The sequence below is a fragment of the Bombus flavifrons genome, chromosome 16 (assembly GCF_040668555.2).
Source record: "Bombus flavifrons isolate JBK064 chromosome 16, iyBomFlav1_principal, whole genome shotgun sequence".
In the NCBI taxonomy this organism is placed as follows: Eukaryota; Metazoa; Arthropoda; class Insecta; order Hymenoptera; family Apidae; genus Bombus; species Bombus flavifrons.
The window spans coordinates 4,891,825-4,910,925 of record NC_138457.1 but is presented as its reverse complement, the minus strand read 5'-3'; the positions used below and the strand labels follow the sequence as shown (position 1 = coordinate 4,910,925).

Here is a 19,101-nt window from a genome sequence, read left to right as displayed (position 1 = left end):
GTAATTTCGATCAATTCACTCGTGTGTTGCAGTTTCGATTATTTTTCGTACGGAATACCACATAATCTAATTAATTTCAACGCAGCCCACGTATAACAAGCAATGACATAACTCTGTAACGTAGTAACGTATTAATACGTTATAAAAATGTTCTCTGCCAGCGAGTATTTTTACCGCATATATATTTGATAAACACGAATACTATTTAAATTCACAGTATTATTTAATTGAACTAGGCATTATGTACAGTTTGTTCGATTCATAGAAAAAGATAAGATTATACATAATTTTAATAACCCGCTCGTTTCAATTCGTTCAGCTGGTGTGCTAATTTTTCCTCTTTAGTTCTTCTCGCTTGGCCCAGCTTCCTACACTCGATATAAGTGCTGAGGAAACGTTCGACATCAATTTTCCTATTAAGGAAGTCCTCGGCGATTCGTTCGCTTTCTTCGTGACTCTCATCTGCAGCTTTCCTTAAACACTCTTTTATGTGATCCGGAGTAAATGCTTCGGACAACTTGTTGTATCGTTGTATAAGCTGATCATATCTAGCCTTTAGTGCAGTGACAGTCTGTACTTTATTCGCTACATCAGACTGCAATTCTCTAAGCTCGGGTTCTTTGGCTACATTGGCCTCTAAGGAATAGATAGAAAAAGATAGATATCCAAAAGAAGAAAATGGCTTTGTCGCAAATAATCTTACCGGCAGTTTTTTGGACCCAATCTATTGCATCGTCGATAGCCGTGTTAATGTCTTTTAAGTCGGAATGTTTATCCAGGAATTCATCTAATCTATCATCATCTTCGCTTAACCATCTCAATTCCTCGTTACTCAAGTTATTCAATTCTGGAAACGCTACGCTCTGTCGCAGCTTAATTTGCGCTTGATTCGGCAACGATTGCTGATGGTAATTCGCGTTCACGTAATGCGAATTCAAATACGTTCCATGTTGATTTGAATTGTACCTAGTTGCATCTGTATTGTGAAGCGAACCGCTTCGCGAAGTTGCTACATATGCTGAATGCTGTGACGGAGAACCAAATTTTGTATGGCTCTCCGTCACGTACACCGTACCCGAATTTGTATGATTGTAATTATAGATACAAGTATTTGCATTGGCAGATGAATACTGCGGATATTGAGTGTTATAATAAGAATTGTATGACGCCAGTGTAATTTCTGGATACTGTTGCAGGGAATAAGACGGAGAATTTCTTCCTTGTGAATCTGTGATTCGTATAATAAAAGAATAGTAATAGAAATTGTGATTCTTTGCTCTCATTACATGTAATATAAAAATGTATGTACCTCTGTGGGACTTGATAGATCCAGAAGAGATTTCTTCTAACAACTGTGGGGGATTTTTACTAAATTCTCTAATGATAGCTTGAACGACACGACCAAGATCACTGTGCACTGTAAACTGATATGTAAAACCAAATGATCTTTACGATTCTAGTCAAATATGTTAGAAATATAAGAGATCTTACATTAAGTAGTCCTGGTGCACTGGTGATTTCATTGTGTTCATTACACCAAGGGTGTTTTATGGGTGGAGAAACCCTGAGTACTGGCTTCTCCAACGGAAACTCCGGTGACAAAGAGACCATAATAGCCATTCTCCTTTCCCCGGCATTGAATTGTACCTGATATTCCACATTTTCTCTTAACTCTACTACACTGTAACACAAATTATGTATAGCAGTTAAGCAACCATGACAGACAGTTACAGAATATAAAAAATAATTCGATGGACAACACAGGAGCATATATGAAATATTTATTTTTTTTAAATTAAATAAGAAATTGGACAATCAAGCTCGAGAAACTAGGCGTGTATCTCCTTGTATGACGGACGCGTAATGAGCGAATTAAGGCTTAATCAAGTATTTAATGGCAGACGTAATAAGCTTTTTATTTAATTCGTCGTCTATAAACCATAAAATGCAGATTTTACGTGGATAAAAAATAATGTTACATGGAATTGTTAGATGATATAGACAGATTAATGCGAATAAGGTTAAACAAGAGAGGTTACAATCGAAAAATCTTCTTACTTGTCGTTAAAAATTTTCAAGGTGTCGATTTGCCGTTTTCTCTTAACTGCGACATTCTCATTTTCGCCACGGAATATTCGCGATATCATTTAAAAGGGTTAAATCTAGATAAAACATTCGTTTTATCCTTCGACTTCCCTGTCAAATTAACCATCCAACAGCAGAACAGCTGTTTCGGCCCTGGTCAAACTTCACGGGAGAAATCGAGATCTATCTAGCGTTAGCAATGTTTTTTTTACACTATACTTTCGTTTAAAAAACGTCAGTTATACATATCTATTGTGTTTTGAAGTCGATTACTTTTACACACGCCGATTCAAGCGATCGATATGATTGACAGTCGTTCGAATAACGTCACGGTGACCATTTATTTTATTACCTAGGCTAAAGTTAATCGCCTTTGTTACAGTCCTAATGTGGAATTTTTTGCGTATTTCGTTAATCAGACAGCAGAAAGAGATATACAATATACAGTTGGGTATCTTTTTATATGATAGATGCATAGTACCCATAAAAAAATCGTACAAAAAAAAAGTTGCATAAGGATTGATTTGTAATAAAGTATAAAATTTGTGTTAAAATAACACAAACTACACAAAAATCTATTTAAAATATAGAATTGCATTCACTAAAAATAATTTATTTAATAAACACATTCATACAGTTACTTCCATTAATATCCGAACAACCTTTAAAACAGAATAACTTCTTTGAAATTGGATCAACTACTTAAGCTTTTTTGAAAAGTTAAAATAGTTAGTTTACTAAATGACGTATAAAGAAAATTTTGGGAAAATTGCAATTGGTCGGAATTGCGAAGAAGATAGTAAAGATCGCTTCTTACAACTTTTTTTTATTAAGCCTGTAATGAAAATTTAGACAATACGTTTCGTCAATTACATTGTACATGCTGAAAATGTCATAAAAATCGGTCAAAACTGGTGAAGATCGCAGTTTTTTTACAGCTTTCAGCCTATGGCCTATATAGCTATAATAAATTTAAAGGTTCTTAAATCCTTCAATGCCAGTCAATTGTTTCAGTATTAATCGATCTCGATAAAATTTTCAGAATGTAAATAACTGATATAAATCTACAAATCATATTGTTTACATTTTCATTACAGGCTCAGATAAAAAAGTTGTAAGAAGCGACTTACACCATTTTCTTCGCGATTTCAACCAATTGCAATTATTTAATCTTTTTACACGCCATCTATATATATAATAAACTAGTAATATATAGTATATAATAAAACCAAATACATAGTAAATATCCTAACTTCTCCAAAAAACTCAAGATATTTAGCTCAATTTTAAAAAAATTATTTTGCTTTAAACGCTATACAAATATTAACATAAGTGACTCTGTTTAAGAAAAGATTTTGAAATATTCGTACAGGATATACATAATTTCCGTAACATTATCTACGAATTGTAATTATTAGTATGTAAAATGTGTGAAAAACCGAATAAATATGGATAAAACGTTCTACAAAAATCGTGTAACTGTAAATAAAATGTGTTAAAAAGACCGTGTAACTGTCAATAGTAAAAAAGAAGACCCACCAATATTTAAGGATCCAAGCGAAAAAGAAAAGAACTATAGACATACAATTATTTGTTACATTACAGGATTACAGGATTTGTGTTGCAAATACTATTTTTTACAAAAGTGAAAATCAAGTGAATTGCAGTATTGTATAACTAATTTAACATCTATGACTGGGAATGTTTATGCAAATTCATGTTTTTACGAAAATGGTTAAAAAAAGGAAAGTTATATAGATCTGTCTCATCTACAAAATATTATATGTTTTACTTTCACATCCACAGTCTATTTACGAAATATGAGATGTAATAAAAATAGGGAAGGAAAGGCAAAATGATTACGATTAGATACTTTGCATGGAGGTTTATTTCTTTAGGCAACTTCAGCAGGTCTCTGTCCGCCTACAACTCTATGATTCTTCGACAAGTAGTCCGCGAATTCTTGATAAGGAGCTTTTCTTAGTGCCTGATCGTGCCAGAGATCCGGTGTTAAGTATGCGTAGGTTTTGGCAATAGCTGCATAAGTAGCTTTCGCAAAGTTGCCAAGAGTACAGGTGGATCCTCTAGCTGAGGTATAGCAATCCTCGATACCAGCCATTTGTAACAATTTCTTGGGCACAGGCGCTGATACAATACCTGTGCCTCTTGGTGCTGGAATTAAGCGCACCTGAACTGACCCACACTTACCAGTAACTTTACAGGGTACAGTGTGAGGATCACCGATTTTATTTCCCCAATAACCACGACGTACTGGCACAACTGACAGCTTGGCAAGAATGATAGCTCCACGGATGGCAGTGGCCACTTCCTTGGAACATTTTACTCCTAGGCCAATGTGGCCTTTGTAGTCCCCAATTGCTACGAAAGCCTATAAAATGAGAATTACTAATGAGATCTTCAGTGCATTAATAATCACACATCATCATTTAAAAATTATGCTTGTATAAAATTACCTTGAAACGAGTACGCTGACCAGCTCTGGTTTGTTTCTGTACTGGCATAATTTTCAGTACTTCATCCTTCAATTCGACTCCAAGGAACTTGTCAATGATCTCATATTCCTTGATAGGTAAGGAAAAGAGGTAGATATGTTCTAAAGACTCAATCCTTCCATCTCTAACAAGGCGTCCCAGTTTTGTCACTGGAATCCATTCCTTGCTATCCTCTTTACCACGTCCACGACCACGACCTCGGCCTCTGCCACCGCGACCTCTACCTCTTGGACCTCCACGATCACCCCCTCCGCGAGAACCAAACCCTCCACGAAAACCTCCACGCGCGGCTGGAGCTGTGTCCGCCATTCTGTTTGAAATTAACCAAGAAAAATGGAATTTATAGACTATTAAAAAGAAAACTGAATAATTAAACGATATATGTAATAAAATTCTCTTTCACTAGTCTGATGCGTAATTATCGATAATTATGCAGTTTATCGACTTTTTCCAATTTTTACTATTTGATGAGTCTTTTTTTAAGAGATAAAGAAAAATTTTTAAAATTTGATATTTTTTCGCTCAGTGTCTAAAAGTTACCAAAAAGGTTAGGTTAGATTTAAGTTGCATTTTTAAACAATATTTTTATTTATCAGTCACTAAATTGCATAATTATCTGATATGTAATTAATTTAACGTTCCTGGAATAGGGCTAGTTATTTATCACTGCCACGCTAACCTCGAGACACATGTTTCTGATGACTAATAGACATACTTAAAATTTTTAATACAAAATTTAATTTTTAAGACATTTATTAGTCATAGAATTTTTTATATTTCTAAAAGTATAACATAAATGCGTTTTAGGGAGAATTAATATTGATAAATAATGAAATTAAGAAAGATATTTGCAGTACACTTACGATTTTTCCATCTTCTTCTTAGTATGTAGAGTTACGGAAGGAAGACCATTATTTCTCGAATTCACCAACTCGAATATATATCGATTATATCGATATCTCTCGACTACATGTCACATCCGGCATTTAAATATACATTTAAATAAAATACGAACTATTAATATATTCATGTAACTCAATTTTTAATTAACTTCCCTTTACTCCTTTTTAATTTCTTAAAACATTAATTTCTTATTGTTCGAAATAGTATATAATCAGCGACGACCATACATGTATACAATTGCATGAGGTGTTTACTTTGATGCAAAGAAACTATTTGAATATTTATTGTATGTATCTGAAATTTAGGTTAATGTATAGCAAAAGAAATTTCTTTTGTTTGAAACTATAACAGAATACGGAAGAGATTTAATTTGGAATAACAACATTTTGGTGAACGTATACTTAAAGACACATGAAGGATTTACCTATTTTCATATTTTATTTAAATTTCAAGTATATAATCTTGATATCTTTTATTTTATTTTAATATCACATGTATAATTTTTTTATTTTTTAAAACCGTAATACATTTACGTTGCATTGATTTGAACAATCACATGACATCTTGTTACAGAAATTGATGAATCATATTTTTCAAGAAAATCGAGTTTGGAAATTTTATTTTCTTGAAGACTGTCTTGAATAGAACAAATTTTTATTTTACATGTTTGACTTATTTTTGCATGTCTAATGACCTCTTGTTGATTGTTTACTCGTACCTAGTTGGTACTTAGCCAAGTTTAACTATGTTTGGCAAATTTTCAAACTCAATTTCTTTTTTCGTATAAAAAAGTTTTATTCTATATTTTCAAGTTATCTTCTCACATAGGTTTATCTAGTTGTCTCACGCTGTATATACATATATACATAGTTAACTTATGGTTAACAGGATTTAAATGATAATTTGGTATAAAGCGGTAATTAGAAAAGCTAATTTTATTAACAATTACTTCGATATTTTGTAAAATAAAGCTGGGAAAACACGAGCGTTATAACGGACGTCAATTTTGACGGACGTTAGATCTGTACTCACACGAGCGTTGGTTTGGTTCTCCGTAATTTTCTCTCATCAATACGCTGAGAAAGATATTCATGTGACCAAAATTAACGCTGTAGAATTCTCGATTTTCGTTTACGCTCGTTTACGTTAAAAATTCAAAATATAAGTCAAGACACGAAAGTACTGGCTGCATCCTATAAACAATTCAAGACTACTGAAAGGTATATTTCACACGCTCTGTAATAAACTTGCAAGTGATGGTGAGAAATTTTTCAATTATTTTCGCATGTCGCGGTCATCGTTCAACAAATTACTTAAGAAGAACAAACAAAGCATAATGCGTAAGGATACGAAAATGAGATGTTCAATACCACCTTAGGAAAGGTCAGTTGTGATTAGAATGATATGGTGACTAGAAGACCAAACTAGGTGAATAGAAAAAATATTGTCTATATTAATACATATAAGCAAATTAAAATAATGTAATAGAGCATTACATTTAAGATAAATAAAAAGATAATAATTTATAGAATACAAAATAATAACAATAATGAATAACAATTAATATAGCATTAATAATAATAAAATAATATTTATAATAAGTAATGTTATGATGATATATTTTTGAAGGAATTTTCTGTTATATCTACCATAAAAATTTGTGGTCGAAAGGGAAATTTTCTTAATGAAGTACCATAAAAATATCTAACCGAACAATTTGATGTGCTACGTATTATATTTTGATAGTGTGCGTTGAACAGATGAACTTCTAATATTCTGAATTAATTGCATGACTTGCATTCTGTATTGCATTTTTTGTTCTAAATTAAAGGACTTAATTAATGGTAATGTTGATTTATAAAATGCCATGTCGTCATCGTCGCCGTTTGTATTTTTCCTATACTCCGAAAAATTAGCCACCTCTTCTTCTGCATTAATTCTTTTTGTTTTTTCTCGTGGAGGGTATCTGAACTCATTATTCGTTTCTTCATTATTAAAAATTGATTCAAATCCATTACTAATGTTGGTCCCTGAATCTGTACTTATTGGATCATTCTTTTCTACCTCCGTGCTACTACTGGTATCTTGTGGCTGCCGACATTTTTTCAAAAATCCTAATTGTTCTTCATAAACATATCGTATCTTTTTTTTTGCAGCAGAGCCTGACTTATTATTTCCGTTTCTTTTTCTTAAAGTACGAATATAATTATCGCGTACGCTTCTCCATTTAGAAGTTACCTCCTGCACTATAAAAAAGATTAACAATAATCCAACCAATTAAGTGTCAATAAATTAATATTTCTTTGTACGTTGTTTTTAGGTATTTGAGTAGTAAAAACAGCATCCTCGATTTGCATTACTGATATCGAATAGGTTGATCTACCTCGTGTAATATTATACGTACAACCTACACTGCACAAAAATGTCGGAAGTATCGCATGCAGAATGCATGCCAATAGCAAATGATAGAAAAGTGGAAAGAAAGTGTGGTAATTATTGAGAATAGGAATGAACTCGTCGGTTACATTGATCTTGAGATATATTCTCAAGGACAAGAAAAAGGAAGATACGTTTTAAGGATTTACCTTGACGCCAATGATATTATAAGCATAGCATATTGCAAACGATGTTGGCCAAGTACCATGGCAAGATGGAAAAATATAACTGCGTCGTGTTTATGGTGTACTCATAAAATAAATAATGAAAATGTATTATATATATTACTTGTTATTTTTTTACTTACCAATAATCTTCTTATCAGTTTCCATCTTTTGCATAAAATTGGGGGTTACAATACTCGCCACACGCAACCACGCTTCGTTTCTTTTTAATTTGTCTTTGTATTCGAGATTGGAAATATCCCATAAAACGGGATGTTTCTCAACTTCGGATATCAGTACCTCGATGTCCATAATTTATTATAACGGTTAATATATGTTAACTCGCCGTTCGTGTGGCCAGTCTCATAGAAACACAAAGAATGCGGCAACGTCCGTGTTAATCGCTCGACGCACGTTGCGTTTGTATCATAGCGATTGCTGACTGCGTCGCGACGTTGCCAACGTTGTCTTACGTACGTAGGAATTGACGGACGCAATTCGTGTGGTGTGACGTCTGGTTGTGTAACTGTGTGACGGTAATACATACATATGTACCTACCTTTGCACAGGTTTGGAAACTTCGGTGGTGGGGACGAGGCTCTTAATATCGAGAAGTGAGCTTTACAAACCGGCCGCTAGCCATAGCGCTGGGATCGATTTGTTAAACTTTTACATTCAACGCCATCCTTACCACTGAAGATAAAGAATATAAACTAAATTACTTTTCATAACATTTCACAATTTATTTAAAGCAAACATTCAGTATTTTATGCGATAGAGAAAATGTTCAAATAAATGTGGATTTACATAATAACGTAAAATTCAGTTGCAGACACGGTTGTCTTGCACGTTGCAGACATAAGATCGCGCTGCATGACAAAGACTAAGAAATCGATTGATGCGCCTGACTTGAGAAACATTTCCTGGTCGCTAAGAGCTTTACCTTCACTCCAGAAGTTTCCAGACTTCAGATCTGTTATACTGTATACACGTCATTTCGTATTATATTCCAAGCACTATTGGCGACCCATGCATCGTACGTTGACAGTGGCGCACATTCATAGATGTATGTGTGTCTAATATGTATACGACAATATATGTATAGTGCCGTCCGTTAAGGAATCGTCTACTATGTAGCCGTTCGGAACATCTCTCGCTCGCACGCATTTCTCATACAGTCATACGCATTCTTTTCTGTCATCTTCAAGCAGAGGCTACGAGAGCGTTGAAGCTGCATTGCGTGGCTGCGTATAAAATGCACATATACATTTGCATTGTACGCATAACGCTCGTGTAGCCCCGGCCTAAGTCCAAGTCTAGTTATTTAGGTTGACGAGTGAAATGCATACGGTGTTCCATTATGACTTCTTGCTTGTTATATTATGATTGAGGAGATGAAAATTAATGAATCACCGTGTGCGTAAACGCAAACGGAAACCGAATAAAGGATAAACAAACAACGGGGAAAGCGCACACGTCATTGGCTATCCGATAAATAGGCGTTTCCTAAAAAAGCTCTTTTTTTAGTCTCTAGCGCGGTTACTTACCGGACAATTATTGTATTTCTACAACGGTCATCGGTTTAAAGCTGTATCCCAGTGTCTCTAGTGTCTAAATGGTTCATGTAACTGATCTTATACAAAATAATAACATTGCAACGTCCGTCGTAACGTCCGTCGTTTCTACACTCGTGTAATACCAGCCTAAATTAAACAAATAAATGCTAAAAAAGATGTAATCTTCTCTTTTTGTTTCCGGCAGATTTCCTCTTTCTGTTTCACATCTACTTCCATGAATTTTCTATTTTTATTTTATATATATCATATTTTCCACGTTTCAATTCTAGTTTGATGCCTCCTGATTTGAATTTCTTTTTGCCATTAAACAAGTAAAAAAAACAATACAAAATTATTGATTTATTCCTGGCGAATTTGTGTTACGGAGACGATCACTGCCCGCAACTTTTAGACGTTGCAGCAATGAGGGTAACCGCAGGATGTTGAAAGCCATTCGTTCGTTTCAAATTTAGGCTTCGAGGATTTTTGCATAGACGATCCAGAATACAACATAAATTTTAAACGACGCCCTGCCGTGCTACGCGCCTATTACTAGGCAACCATCCACGCAGCCTACATTTTTCTTCCGTCCCACTCATGTAAATATCTATATATACACATACATAGTTTTAAGACGGATTGTAAACGGATTTGTAAACGTAATTTACAAGAATTTTATTATAAAAGTTGTTTTTAAATAGAATTGAATAAGAATGTCATAAGACGTGTAGAGTTATTTAATTAAGATATATTAATATTCATAATAGATTTATATAATTTATATAATTTCTACACTGTACATTACTGAAAGGTTTCAATAAACGTTTAATTAAAGTTAATCAGCTGTTTAATCATTTCATGGTCTGTTCAGCTATCCTAGAATGATCAATCTTAATTCTTTACCGAAAAGTAGAGTGACAGACTTTTTAAACAAAGTTCCAAAACTCGAAACGCGAGAAATAGCCTTGTTCACCATTAAATTGGGTTTCTTGGAATTGATGTCATTTTCCAAAAATTCTTCGGAATCAAAATTTCAACAAAATCTTTGATCTGTTTTGTGATTTTGTATCAGGAGAATATAACAGTATAGGAAGTGGCACGAACACGACGATTCTTGGAATTTGTCATCGTCTTTGAATTTTTCAAAGCTATATCGTAGTCTTTTTAACTATCTTTTTTAACCATATGCCAATATCATACTTTTTACTTTTTGGCAGATTGTATAATGGAAAGAATAAGTGACATGATTGTAAAATGCTGTTAAACTATTTCGATTTACCGAAACCTTTATAAAATACATTTTGTACAATAATTTTGCAATAGATAATCTCAGTTTTTATTGTATTATATGATCATTTCCAGGAAAACTGTTGCTAATTGTGAGTCGAACACAGTTATCTATAATCAATATAAAAAAAAACAATTTATACCTAACAACTATATATTTATACCTAATAATAATAATAAAATAATAAATTATAATAAAACTTCTCTAATACGGGATTCATGATTTCCAAAAATTGATTTTAACTGAATTTGATTGATTTTCATAAATCACGAGTTTAATAGTATTATTAAATGGTGTAAAATATCTTCATTTTAATTATTTCAATAAATGAATGATTAAGAATTTTCATTTCGATATTTTTCATTAAGAATGTAGGAAGGAAGTTGGGGTCAAATTCAAAAGATGCAATCACAAAAGTTCAAAAATGAATCCACTTAAATGAAATTTTTGCAAATGCACAGTTGGTCAAGACGTGGACCGTTAGATGCTATAATCGCCTAGCGGTAAAACATGGAACTAATATCTTTATGACGAAATTAAAAGATGAAACTTCTTAATCCATAAGCCAGATTCTGAAATAATGTAGAAATTAAATTAAAGCTGTAACTCTCAGAATCCTCCTTTATAATACTTCTGGTTTTCAACGTAATTAATTAATTACATGAATAATCAATACAATATGGCATATTTTAGCCTCTTTAACGCTATCTATCGAAATTCTCTGGTACTAAATAATTCAAAAAATTAAGTGGGAATAGTAAACCTTACTACATGATAAAATTCTAAATGTGTGAAAATTGATCACGGAAAGAGAAAAATTCGTTAATTTGCAATGGGGATTCGATTTATTAGGAATTACCAAGAGCACATAACCACAGTTGGTAACTTCTTTATCTCTATCATACTCCCACCATTGTCTTTCTTTACCTGGGACATCATGCGAAGAGATATCGACGACCTATTTGGGTATCCTATATTCCTATTAACAAGTCACGATTTTTAACCCGAAATCATGATTTTGATAGATGGTGCTGATCTCAGGATGGTTTTCATTGATTGTGACATCATAGCGTTAAATTTCGCTGCCGATTTTCGGTAGGTAGCATTAGGACAGGTCTGAATATATAATAATGGATGAAAACAAAAGACATGTGTACATATTTTAAAAGATGATATTTCAGGTATCTTTAGAAAAAAGTTTGGTTAGGATATATTAATTTTTGTTAGTTTTATACGCTCTTAAATAGAAGGAAACAAAATGCATCATAGGCATTTGATGCTTTTCCTTTACCGGAAAGGCAAAAATGCCACACAAGCGGCAAACAAGATATGCGCTGTTTATGGTGATGATACTATAGCTGTGTGGAAATTGTTTGCCAGGTTTAAAGCTGGTGATTTCAATCTTGAGGTTTAAGAACACTCGGGTAGGCCCTCTACTACTGATTACGATCAGATAAAAACACTGATCCAGAATAACCCATGCTATACGACACCTGAATTAGCGGAAATGTTAAAAATATCAAAATCCACCACCCACGAGCATTTTGCGAAGCTTGGCTATATAAACTGTTTTGATATATGGGTTCCTCACGATTTAACGGAAAAAAATCTGAAAGATCGCATTTTCATTCGCGACTCGTTGTATAAACGCAACGAGGAGACACCATTTTTGAAGCAAGTTATATTTAAAAATAGTGACGAGAGATGAAAAATGGATTATTTATAATAATGTTGAACGGAAAAGATCTTGAGAAAGCGGATTGAATCACCTTTAGCTATCGCAAAAGTCGATCTTCATCCGAAGGAAGTCATGCTTTGTGTCTGGTAGGACTGGAAAGGAATCCTGTATTATGAACTTTTACCAAACAACCAAACAATATATTTGGAAAAGTATTGCTCGCAATTAAACAAATTGAAGACAACAAATTGAACAAAAATGTCCAGAACTAACAAATCCGAAGGACGTCGCGTTTCGTGAGAACAATGCGCGGCCTCGTGTCTCTCTGACTACTCGACAAAAGCTGTTGATCATGGTTGGGATATGTTACCCCACCCACGGTATTCACCAGACATTGCACCCTTAGATTTTTACATATCTAGAGCAGTACAAAATTCCCTTAAAGGCAAAAACTTTAACTCTTTGCATATAAAAAATCATATTCTAAAGTTTATAGCAGAAAAACCTAAGAAGTTCTGAAAGGATGAAATATTCAAGTTGCATGATAGATGGATAGAGGTTGTGTAAGAAAGGGAACAAATGGTAGGCACCTATATAATTCGATAACTGTATATCGAAATTTAAATGCGCTGCGTTTGAACTTTCCCAAGAACTACGACCATCTAATTTGTCTATTTCATATCCATGACGTTAATTTTATTAATGATCTCCCATCGCCCCTTTATTAAACTTTATCCGACAATGACAATCTTATTTTATTGTAGAACAGAATACGCAATCATTTTGAAATGATACGTATATATAATACCGTTAAAAAAAAAACTATAAAATACATTTCTCAACGTTTTATTATTGAAACTTCTCATTGCACATATACATTATTGTTACAAATTACTTTGCTGCATCTACACGAATGATACATACACTAATAATATCGTATAGAAATATTACAAACAGGTACAAAAGCTACACTACTTTATTGTACGTTTTATCTTTTTTTTTATTATGAATTATAAATATAATCATTCACTAGAGTTTAACCTTTTATCGATGGAATAATGCTGAAATTGAATGATCTTGTCATGTTTTACTTTAATGATTCGTTATATAGAAAAATAAGAAGAAATCTTCCAAATCTTTTCCTACTCTCTTTTACAAAAAATAAAGGGTTAATAGTTTCTTCGAATGGAATGCAGGTTCTGCACAAGTAATTCTTCAGCTAATTAATCGGATTGATATACATATTCATCACAATGAACGCTATTTGTATTTATGTACAACATATTCATCTCGTTACTTAATTAAAAAAATTGGTTTATTATTTCCCAGCTGCTTAAAGTGATTTTGTTATATTTTTCTCCTTTATCTAATGAATATGTTATTTTAAAAGTAAAGTACTTGATTAATTTGATGAATTTGTTATTCAGCTGGTGAATTATAATACTTTCACGTTATATATAAAAAAAAACTTGATACTTCAATCATACCTCTAGTTTATCATATATAAATATCATCAATGGTGCGGAGAGATCTATGAAACAATGGTAAAGATTTTGCAATGCTCTAACCACTAGTTGGCAGTGTAATTTTTCATTTCACATTAGCCATTGATTATAGGGGGGGGGGGGGGGCAGTAGAATAAAAATTTCGACAAAAATTATCTTTCACAATCAAAAACGGGTAGAAGCACGATTTCTACACTGCAAGTACTAAAGAGCATGATCAAAAAGTACGTCTAGACTCCTTCTGGCACTTGAAATTCTAATAAGGCATCATTCTATAAGTCCAAAGGTGTCATAAAAGTACAATCATTTATGATAAATGTAATGAGAAATTATGAGAAATGTAGATGCATTAAACGCGAATTAGAAGTTTCTGACTTTAAATGATTATAGCTTTGAAATGAATGCATGAAATGCAAGAATTCAAACGTTATTTTGTAAAGGAAAGTCGATACGTATGTAAAAGAAATATTGCTCAAATTGTTAATTAATAACAATAAAACGCGACGAATTAAGATAAGATATTATGATGCAAATATTCCATGATAAATATTCCTAATTACATACACTATAACTTACTTCTAAAACAAAATGGAATGTATTAAATGCATTTCGAGGCATCACCAAATGGTTGTATTTTTATATGTTAGGACTTATAAAATGATGCATTAGTAGAATTTAGGTACCTGAAACTGTACAAGGGCACTGTTTGCTCATCTTTCTCCGTAATGTACAACAGCGTATTTTTGTCAGTGCTAAAGAGACTTTATGCGTACACTGAAAATTGACTAAAGAATAAATGAAAACTTACAACCTAATTTGAAATGTCCTTATTTAAAAAGTTTGGAATTTCGATTGATACAAGCAACGGAAATCCTGGATGTTTAATTCGAAAAAAAGTTGAACGCTCTCGTCATATAAAAAGATTCAAACGTAGTATAGTGACCCGCAAAAGTATTCGTGTACTTATCATAGAAAATTTTTATGTGCATATTGTACGTATTATATGAAACATTTAAATATTTTATTAGCACTATAATGAGACACGATTGCCAAGATTACATTGGCAACTTGAATCCAATCTAAAAATATACATATACAAGTTACAACATATTTACTGCAAACTTATATTTAGTAGAAAATTAGTACACAGTATGAATAGTCGCTTTAAGCATATAATCAGTGTTCAAAATAGTTCTATTGAATACTAAGAATTCGTTAATGTTTTGGATGATTGCCTGTTTAAATATTTTTTTGATCAAAATATGTATAAACTTGCACTAAATGTCTTGTAACTTCTATATATTTTTTCAAAATAGTTACAAATTTTACCAATATGATAATGATAGTCGAATATCATGACAGTACTAACGAAATTTAAAAGTATTTCCTATAATACACGTAATATTTTCATAAAAGATATCGACAATTGTACGAATACTTCTATGAGCCGCTGTATATCAGGTTATAGTTGATATCAATGAGAATACTTTTTCGATAATACTAAGTTTTTCAGATGCGAATTCAGTAACTCGAAGGCGGCTACACTATTCGTACAAAGTTTTTTAATTACAAAGAGCCTAAAAAAAGTGACTTATACACACTTGTATTTATTATTCGATTCTCGCAGCACCTACCGCTGAAAATGCATTAAAAAAATACATCCATTATTATTATGGCATTCTTCAAGGTGTACACGAGCCAAAAATAATATCTAATGTCAGATTTTATTTTTAAAGAGTGACATTTACCCGTTTGTCGAGATCAGACAGTGCGTTAAGTTAATAGATGCTAAAGTTAATCGATCAATTAAAATGACGAAATACATAATTCTACACGTTTTTTTGACCTGAAGTATCAAGTCTATGAAGAAAGAAAATAATTTCCATTAAATATTCTAATATTAATCTCTGTTCATTTTTTATTAAAAAACTTCGACATAATCGTTATCTCCTTTTTACGTAAAATGTTTGTCTTTCTAAATCACGTAGTTCGGTCGAAATTCATTGATCGTACATTAGAAATGAAAGGGAAAGTATTTACAACGACTGTACAAAAATATGTGTGTTCAACAAAATCTTCACAAACAGTCAACAGAAAAAATAATGCGTACAAGTTAAATATAAACTTAGATAAACTCTAAATACGATTGGTCCCATATCTCGAATCTTTTTTCATTTTCTTTTTTCTTCTTTTTTTATTTTATAGAAAAAAAGTAGCCTTTGTACACCTTAAAGTAACATCTTACAACGTCTTCGCAAGGCGAAGCTACTGTAATTGTGTAAAACTAGTTTGTAAAAAGACGATGCTCGCCGTTATTTACAAGTTTCGACTGAATCTACTTCGAACATTTCAATATAAGATTTGTAAATCAGATTTTCCAACTTTACTACTTGCTTTTGCGTTGCTTTTTTACAAATGCGTAAGAATATAAAAACAAATTTCTGCATTGCGAAACACACCTGAGATAAACATAAAAAAGAATGAAAATATGATTCGAATTGGTTGTTAATTTCGTTCAGCTACGTTCAAATTTGATTGGGAACAAGATAATTTGCTGATTATATTTTGCAGATTGTCCTTAAGTGTGAAAAAACATCGTTTTAGATATACGTTGTATTTCACTCTTTTTACTTTCTCCGATGTGTTTTCATAGCGAATTTCAGATTCTTGCGCACAATACTTAAAACAATATTGAGACGTTTCGCATCTTAAATTGTACAACGAAGGGAAAAAATGCGCAGATTTAAGTAGATCCATTTTTCTTTTACTCTCGAAACGAATGACTAAAAAATATACATATAGTCATTGCTTAAAAAAAATAATTACATGCTCGACGTGAAAGTTACCTAGTTCCACTGGCCTAAAATTGAATATCAAGGAACGTTTCAATGCTATACTTAAATAAAAAAAATATTAAAGAAGCAATGAACGAAATGAAAGAAGAAAAAACACGAGATTTTATCGGGAACTTAAGATACTGAATCAGGTATACGATTCCCAACTGTTTCTACATATTCTACAAACTTTTACAAATTCAAATCCTCCTATAGCTGTCTCATCTTTGTACTCTACCTGGTTATGCGAATCTAAGTAACTTCATATTTGTCAGGTATACAATCGCGTAAAAATTTACAATTATTACTTAGTCCAGCAATGTATAAAAAAGTATAATACATCAGTCTGGCCACTCATTGACCAAATACTTATCGATCTATATTGTTAGCTAACGCTTTATGAATATTTTTTCTTCTTATTTCCTCTTTATCTTTGTCTCTGTTTGTTTCGCAACAGTCATGACTACGCGAATTCATATCATGTATAAAAAATTGCCTTCCAAAGAAAGCTAAATGTATATTTGTCGTATCTATTTTACACGTTAATTGAAAAAAGAAAAAAATTTAGATAATGTGGACCAACATTTACGATTGTGGTGAATTTAACACTCGTCAAATAGCCGACGACCGCCAACAGAAAATATTTGATACAAAAATATTCCTTCTGTTCAGATGATTCGTTGAAGTCAAAGAACAAAACGCTATCAAATTAGATGGAATTACATAAAATAAATCAATTATATAGGTGAATATACGATTAAATGGGAATTGTATGAGAAACCAGCAGTACAATATCATTAATTTTTCACCTAAAATTCTACAAATGTAATAAAAAGATATAAATAAAATGAATTTAACTCATATATATTCACCGATCATATATATATTTCCTATGAATTTCTACGAGTCAAAGGTCTCGCGTATCACCAAACTAGAGAATTATCTGGAAGCGAAGAATTCTTGTGTGAAAAATTACAATTGTAATTATTGCATAATTATATAGCAGTCAAGTATTTGTAGAAAAATAGAAAAAGGTATGACTTATACAATCAATTCTTTAGATCATAGAGCTTCCCGATAATTCTCTTGGTAGCCATTATTATAATAGTCCTCTGCATAATCCTAATATTCTGTTGGAATCTATTTTCATTTACTTACAAATTCGTGTTTTATAAGTAAATGAAAATTTGTTGTGTAGCATAGAACAGCAGGATTATTGATCGCATTAAGAAAATGAATGTAAAGAAAAAAGAGAATAAATTACGTTGTTTAGAAGTGGAATGTTTCTTGCGTATCAAATATTTTCCTGAAGCGTTGTACTTGTCGATTTATCTACATATATGTATATGTATATACATACATTAGTATATAGTATATATGTGTGCATATATACATGTATATATAGATAGATAGATGGATACGCATTAAAATTAGTAATTTATAATTAGACGATGAACTGAAACTTAATCAATTTTAAGAAATGAACTGCTTCCCGTTCCGGCTCGTAAAAAAAGAGGTGTTTTTCTTCGCGAAGTAGTTACAGGTTGATACACGTAATTCCCTTGTATCGCACCGGTTAATGTCTTTTGCCTTTTCGTACCGGAACTAAGCTCATACTCGAACGGTTCTTGTTTTGAAATATTTAAATGCATATGTAACGCGTCCTTATTGTCCTCGATGTCAATTTCGTCATAAAGATGCTCCTGAATATCTACATCACAATCTTGGCTGCTCTCATCGTAACTATCTGTTACCGAGTTTGCAGCTATATGACCGTGAATAGATTCCTCATACGTCGTGTTTTCTTCGACTGCTTCGTCACCTGAACTTTCCGTTTCTTCAGATACGTCACCGCTGCCTGCGTACTTCATTTCACCCCTTTCAAGTAGTTCCAAATGGTCTGGATATATCATTGCTTTTTTGATAGCTAAAGGATCTTTTCTAGACCATTTCTGTACCTCTTCGTCCATTTTTGCTACTTTGGCCGGATTGATAGCCCACAAACAACCTTTTCTCTGGTTTCCATTTCCGGCAGGTTTTTCAATTTTTTCGAAACACTTGTTCAACGATAAATTGTGCCTAACTGAGTTCTTCCAGCCGTTGGGCGCAGTTTTGAAGTACGGAAAATGCTCGCTGAAA

At 32.5% G+C, this 19,101-nt stretch overlaps 4 protein-coding genes across 5 annotated transcripts in view; all 4 read right to left on the bottom strand.

The window, feature by feature from the left end:
- Positions 1-204: 204 nt before the first annotated feature.
- Positions 205-2,456, bottom strand: Vsp37A (Vacuolar protein sorting 37A). The gene is made up of 5 exons (XM_069130166.1): positions 2,059-2,456; positions 1,492-1,681; positions 1,310-1,424; positions 704-1,228; positions 205-636 (listed from the first exon to the last, which is right to left on the bottom strand). Exons 1-5 carry the CDS (start codon positions 2,145-2,147, stop codon positions 290-292), a joined length of 1,266 nt encoding a protein of 421 aa, XP_068986267.1. The 5' UTR covers positions 2,148-2,456; the 3' UTR covers positions 205-289.
- Positions 2,457-3,955: 1,499 nt separating this feature from the next.
- Positions 3,956-5,586, bottom strand: LOC138188422 (small ribosomal subunit protein uS5-like). The gene is made up of 3 exons (XM_069130169.1): positions 5,462-5,586; positions 4,560-4,908; positions 3,956-4,474 (listed from the first exon to the last, which is right to left on the bottom strand). Exons 1-3 carry the CDS (start codon positions 5,470-5,472, stop codon positions 3,980-3,982), a joined length of 855 nt encoding a protein of 284 aa, XP_068986270.1. The 5' UTR covers positions 5,473-5,586; the 3' UTR covers positions 3,956-3,979.
- A 1,296-nt stretch (positions 5,587-6,882) lies between these two features.
- On the bottom strand, positions 6,883-9,733 carry LOC138188071 (uncharacterized). Of its 2 annotated transcripts, XM_069129499.1 has the most exons (3): positions 9,045-9,733; positions 8,245-8,794; positions 6,883-7,747 (listed from the first exon to the last, which is right to left on the bottom strand). In XM_069129499.1, exons 2-3 carry the CDS (start codon positions 8,411-8,413, stop codon positions 7,227-7,229), a joined length of 690 nt encoding a protein of 229 aa, XP_068985600.1. In that variant the 5' UTR covers positions 8,414-8,794; positions 9,045-9,733; the 3' UTR covers positions 6,883-7,226. The 2 variants fall into 2 exon arrangements, with proteins under 2 accessions (XP_068985600.1, XP_068985599.1); XM_069129498.1 differs by having other exon boundaries at positions 8,245-9,733.
- Positions 9,734-15,412: 5,679 nt separating this feature from the next.
- The window catches only part of jumu (Forkhead box protein N4 jumeau), a 28,623-nt gene continuing 24,934 nt past the window's right edge, over positions 15,413-19,101 (bottom strand). The window contains exon 4 of the mRNA XM_069129977.1: positions 15,413-19,095. Within this exon, the coding sequence (XP_068986078.1) occupies positions 18,426-19,095 (670 nt within the window). The 3' untranslated portion in view covers positions 15,413-18,425. The remainder of the gene's footprint in view (positions 19,096-19,101) is intronic.

Bases quoted from the DNA above. Each gene is read 5' to 3' on its own strand.
- Vsp37A (XM_069130166.1), bottom strand. From the start codon at position 2,147: ATGATATCGCGAATATTCCGTGGCGAAAATGAGAATGTCGCAGTTAAG. The intron at 1,682-2,058 runs GTAAGAAGATTT...TTTGTGTTACAG, and splicing joins TTGAAAATTTTTAACGACAA to TGTAGTAGAGTTAAGAGAAA. The intron at 1,229-1,309 runs GTACATACATTT...TACGAATCACAG, and splicing joins ATCTATCAAGTCCCACAGAG to ATTCACAAGGAAGAAATTCT.
- LOC138188422 (XM_069130169.1), bottom strand. The intron at 4,475-4,559 runs GTAATTTTATAC...CTCATTTTATAG, and splicing joins GTCAGCGTACTCGTTTCAAG to GCTTTCGTAGCAATTGGGGA.
- LOC138188071 (XM_069129498.1), bottom strand. From the start codon at position 8,413: ATGGACATCGAGGTACTGATATCCGAAGTTGAGAAACATCCCGTTTTA. The intron at 7,748-8,244 runs GTAAGTAAAAAA...TCTTTTTTATAG, and splicing joins AACTGATAAGAAGATTATTG to TGCAGGAGGTAACTTCTAAA.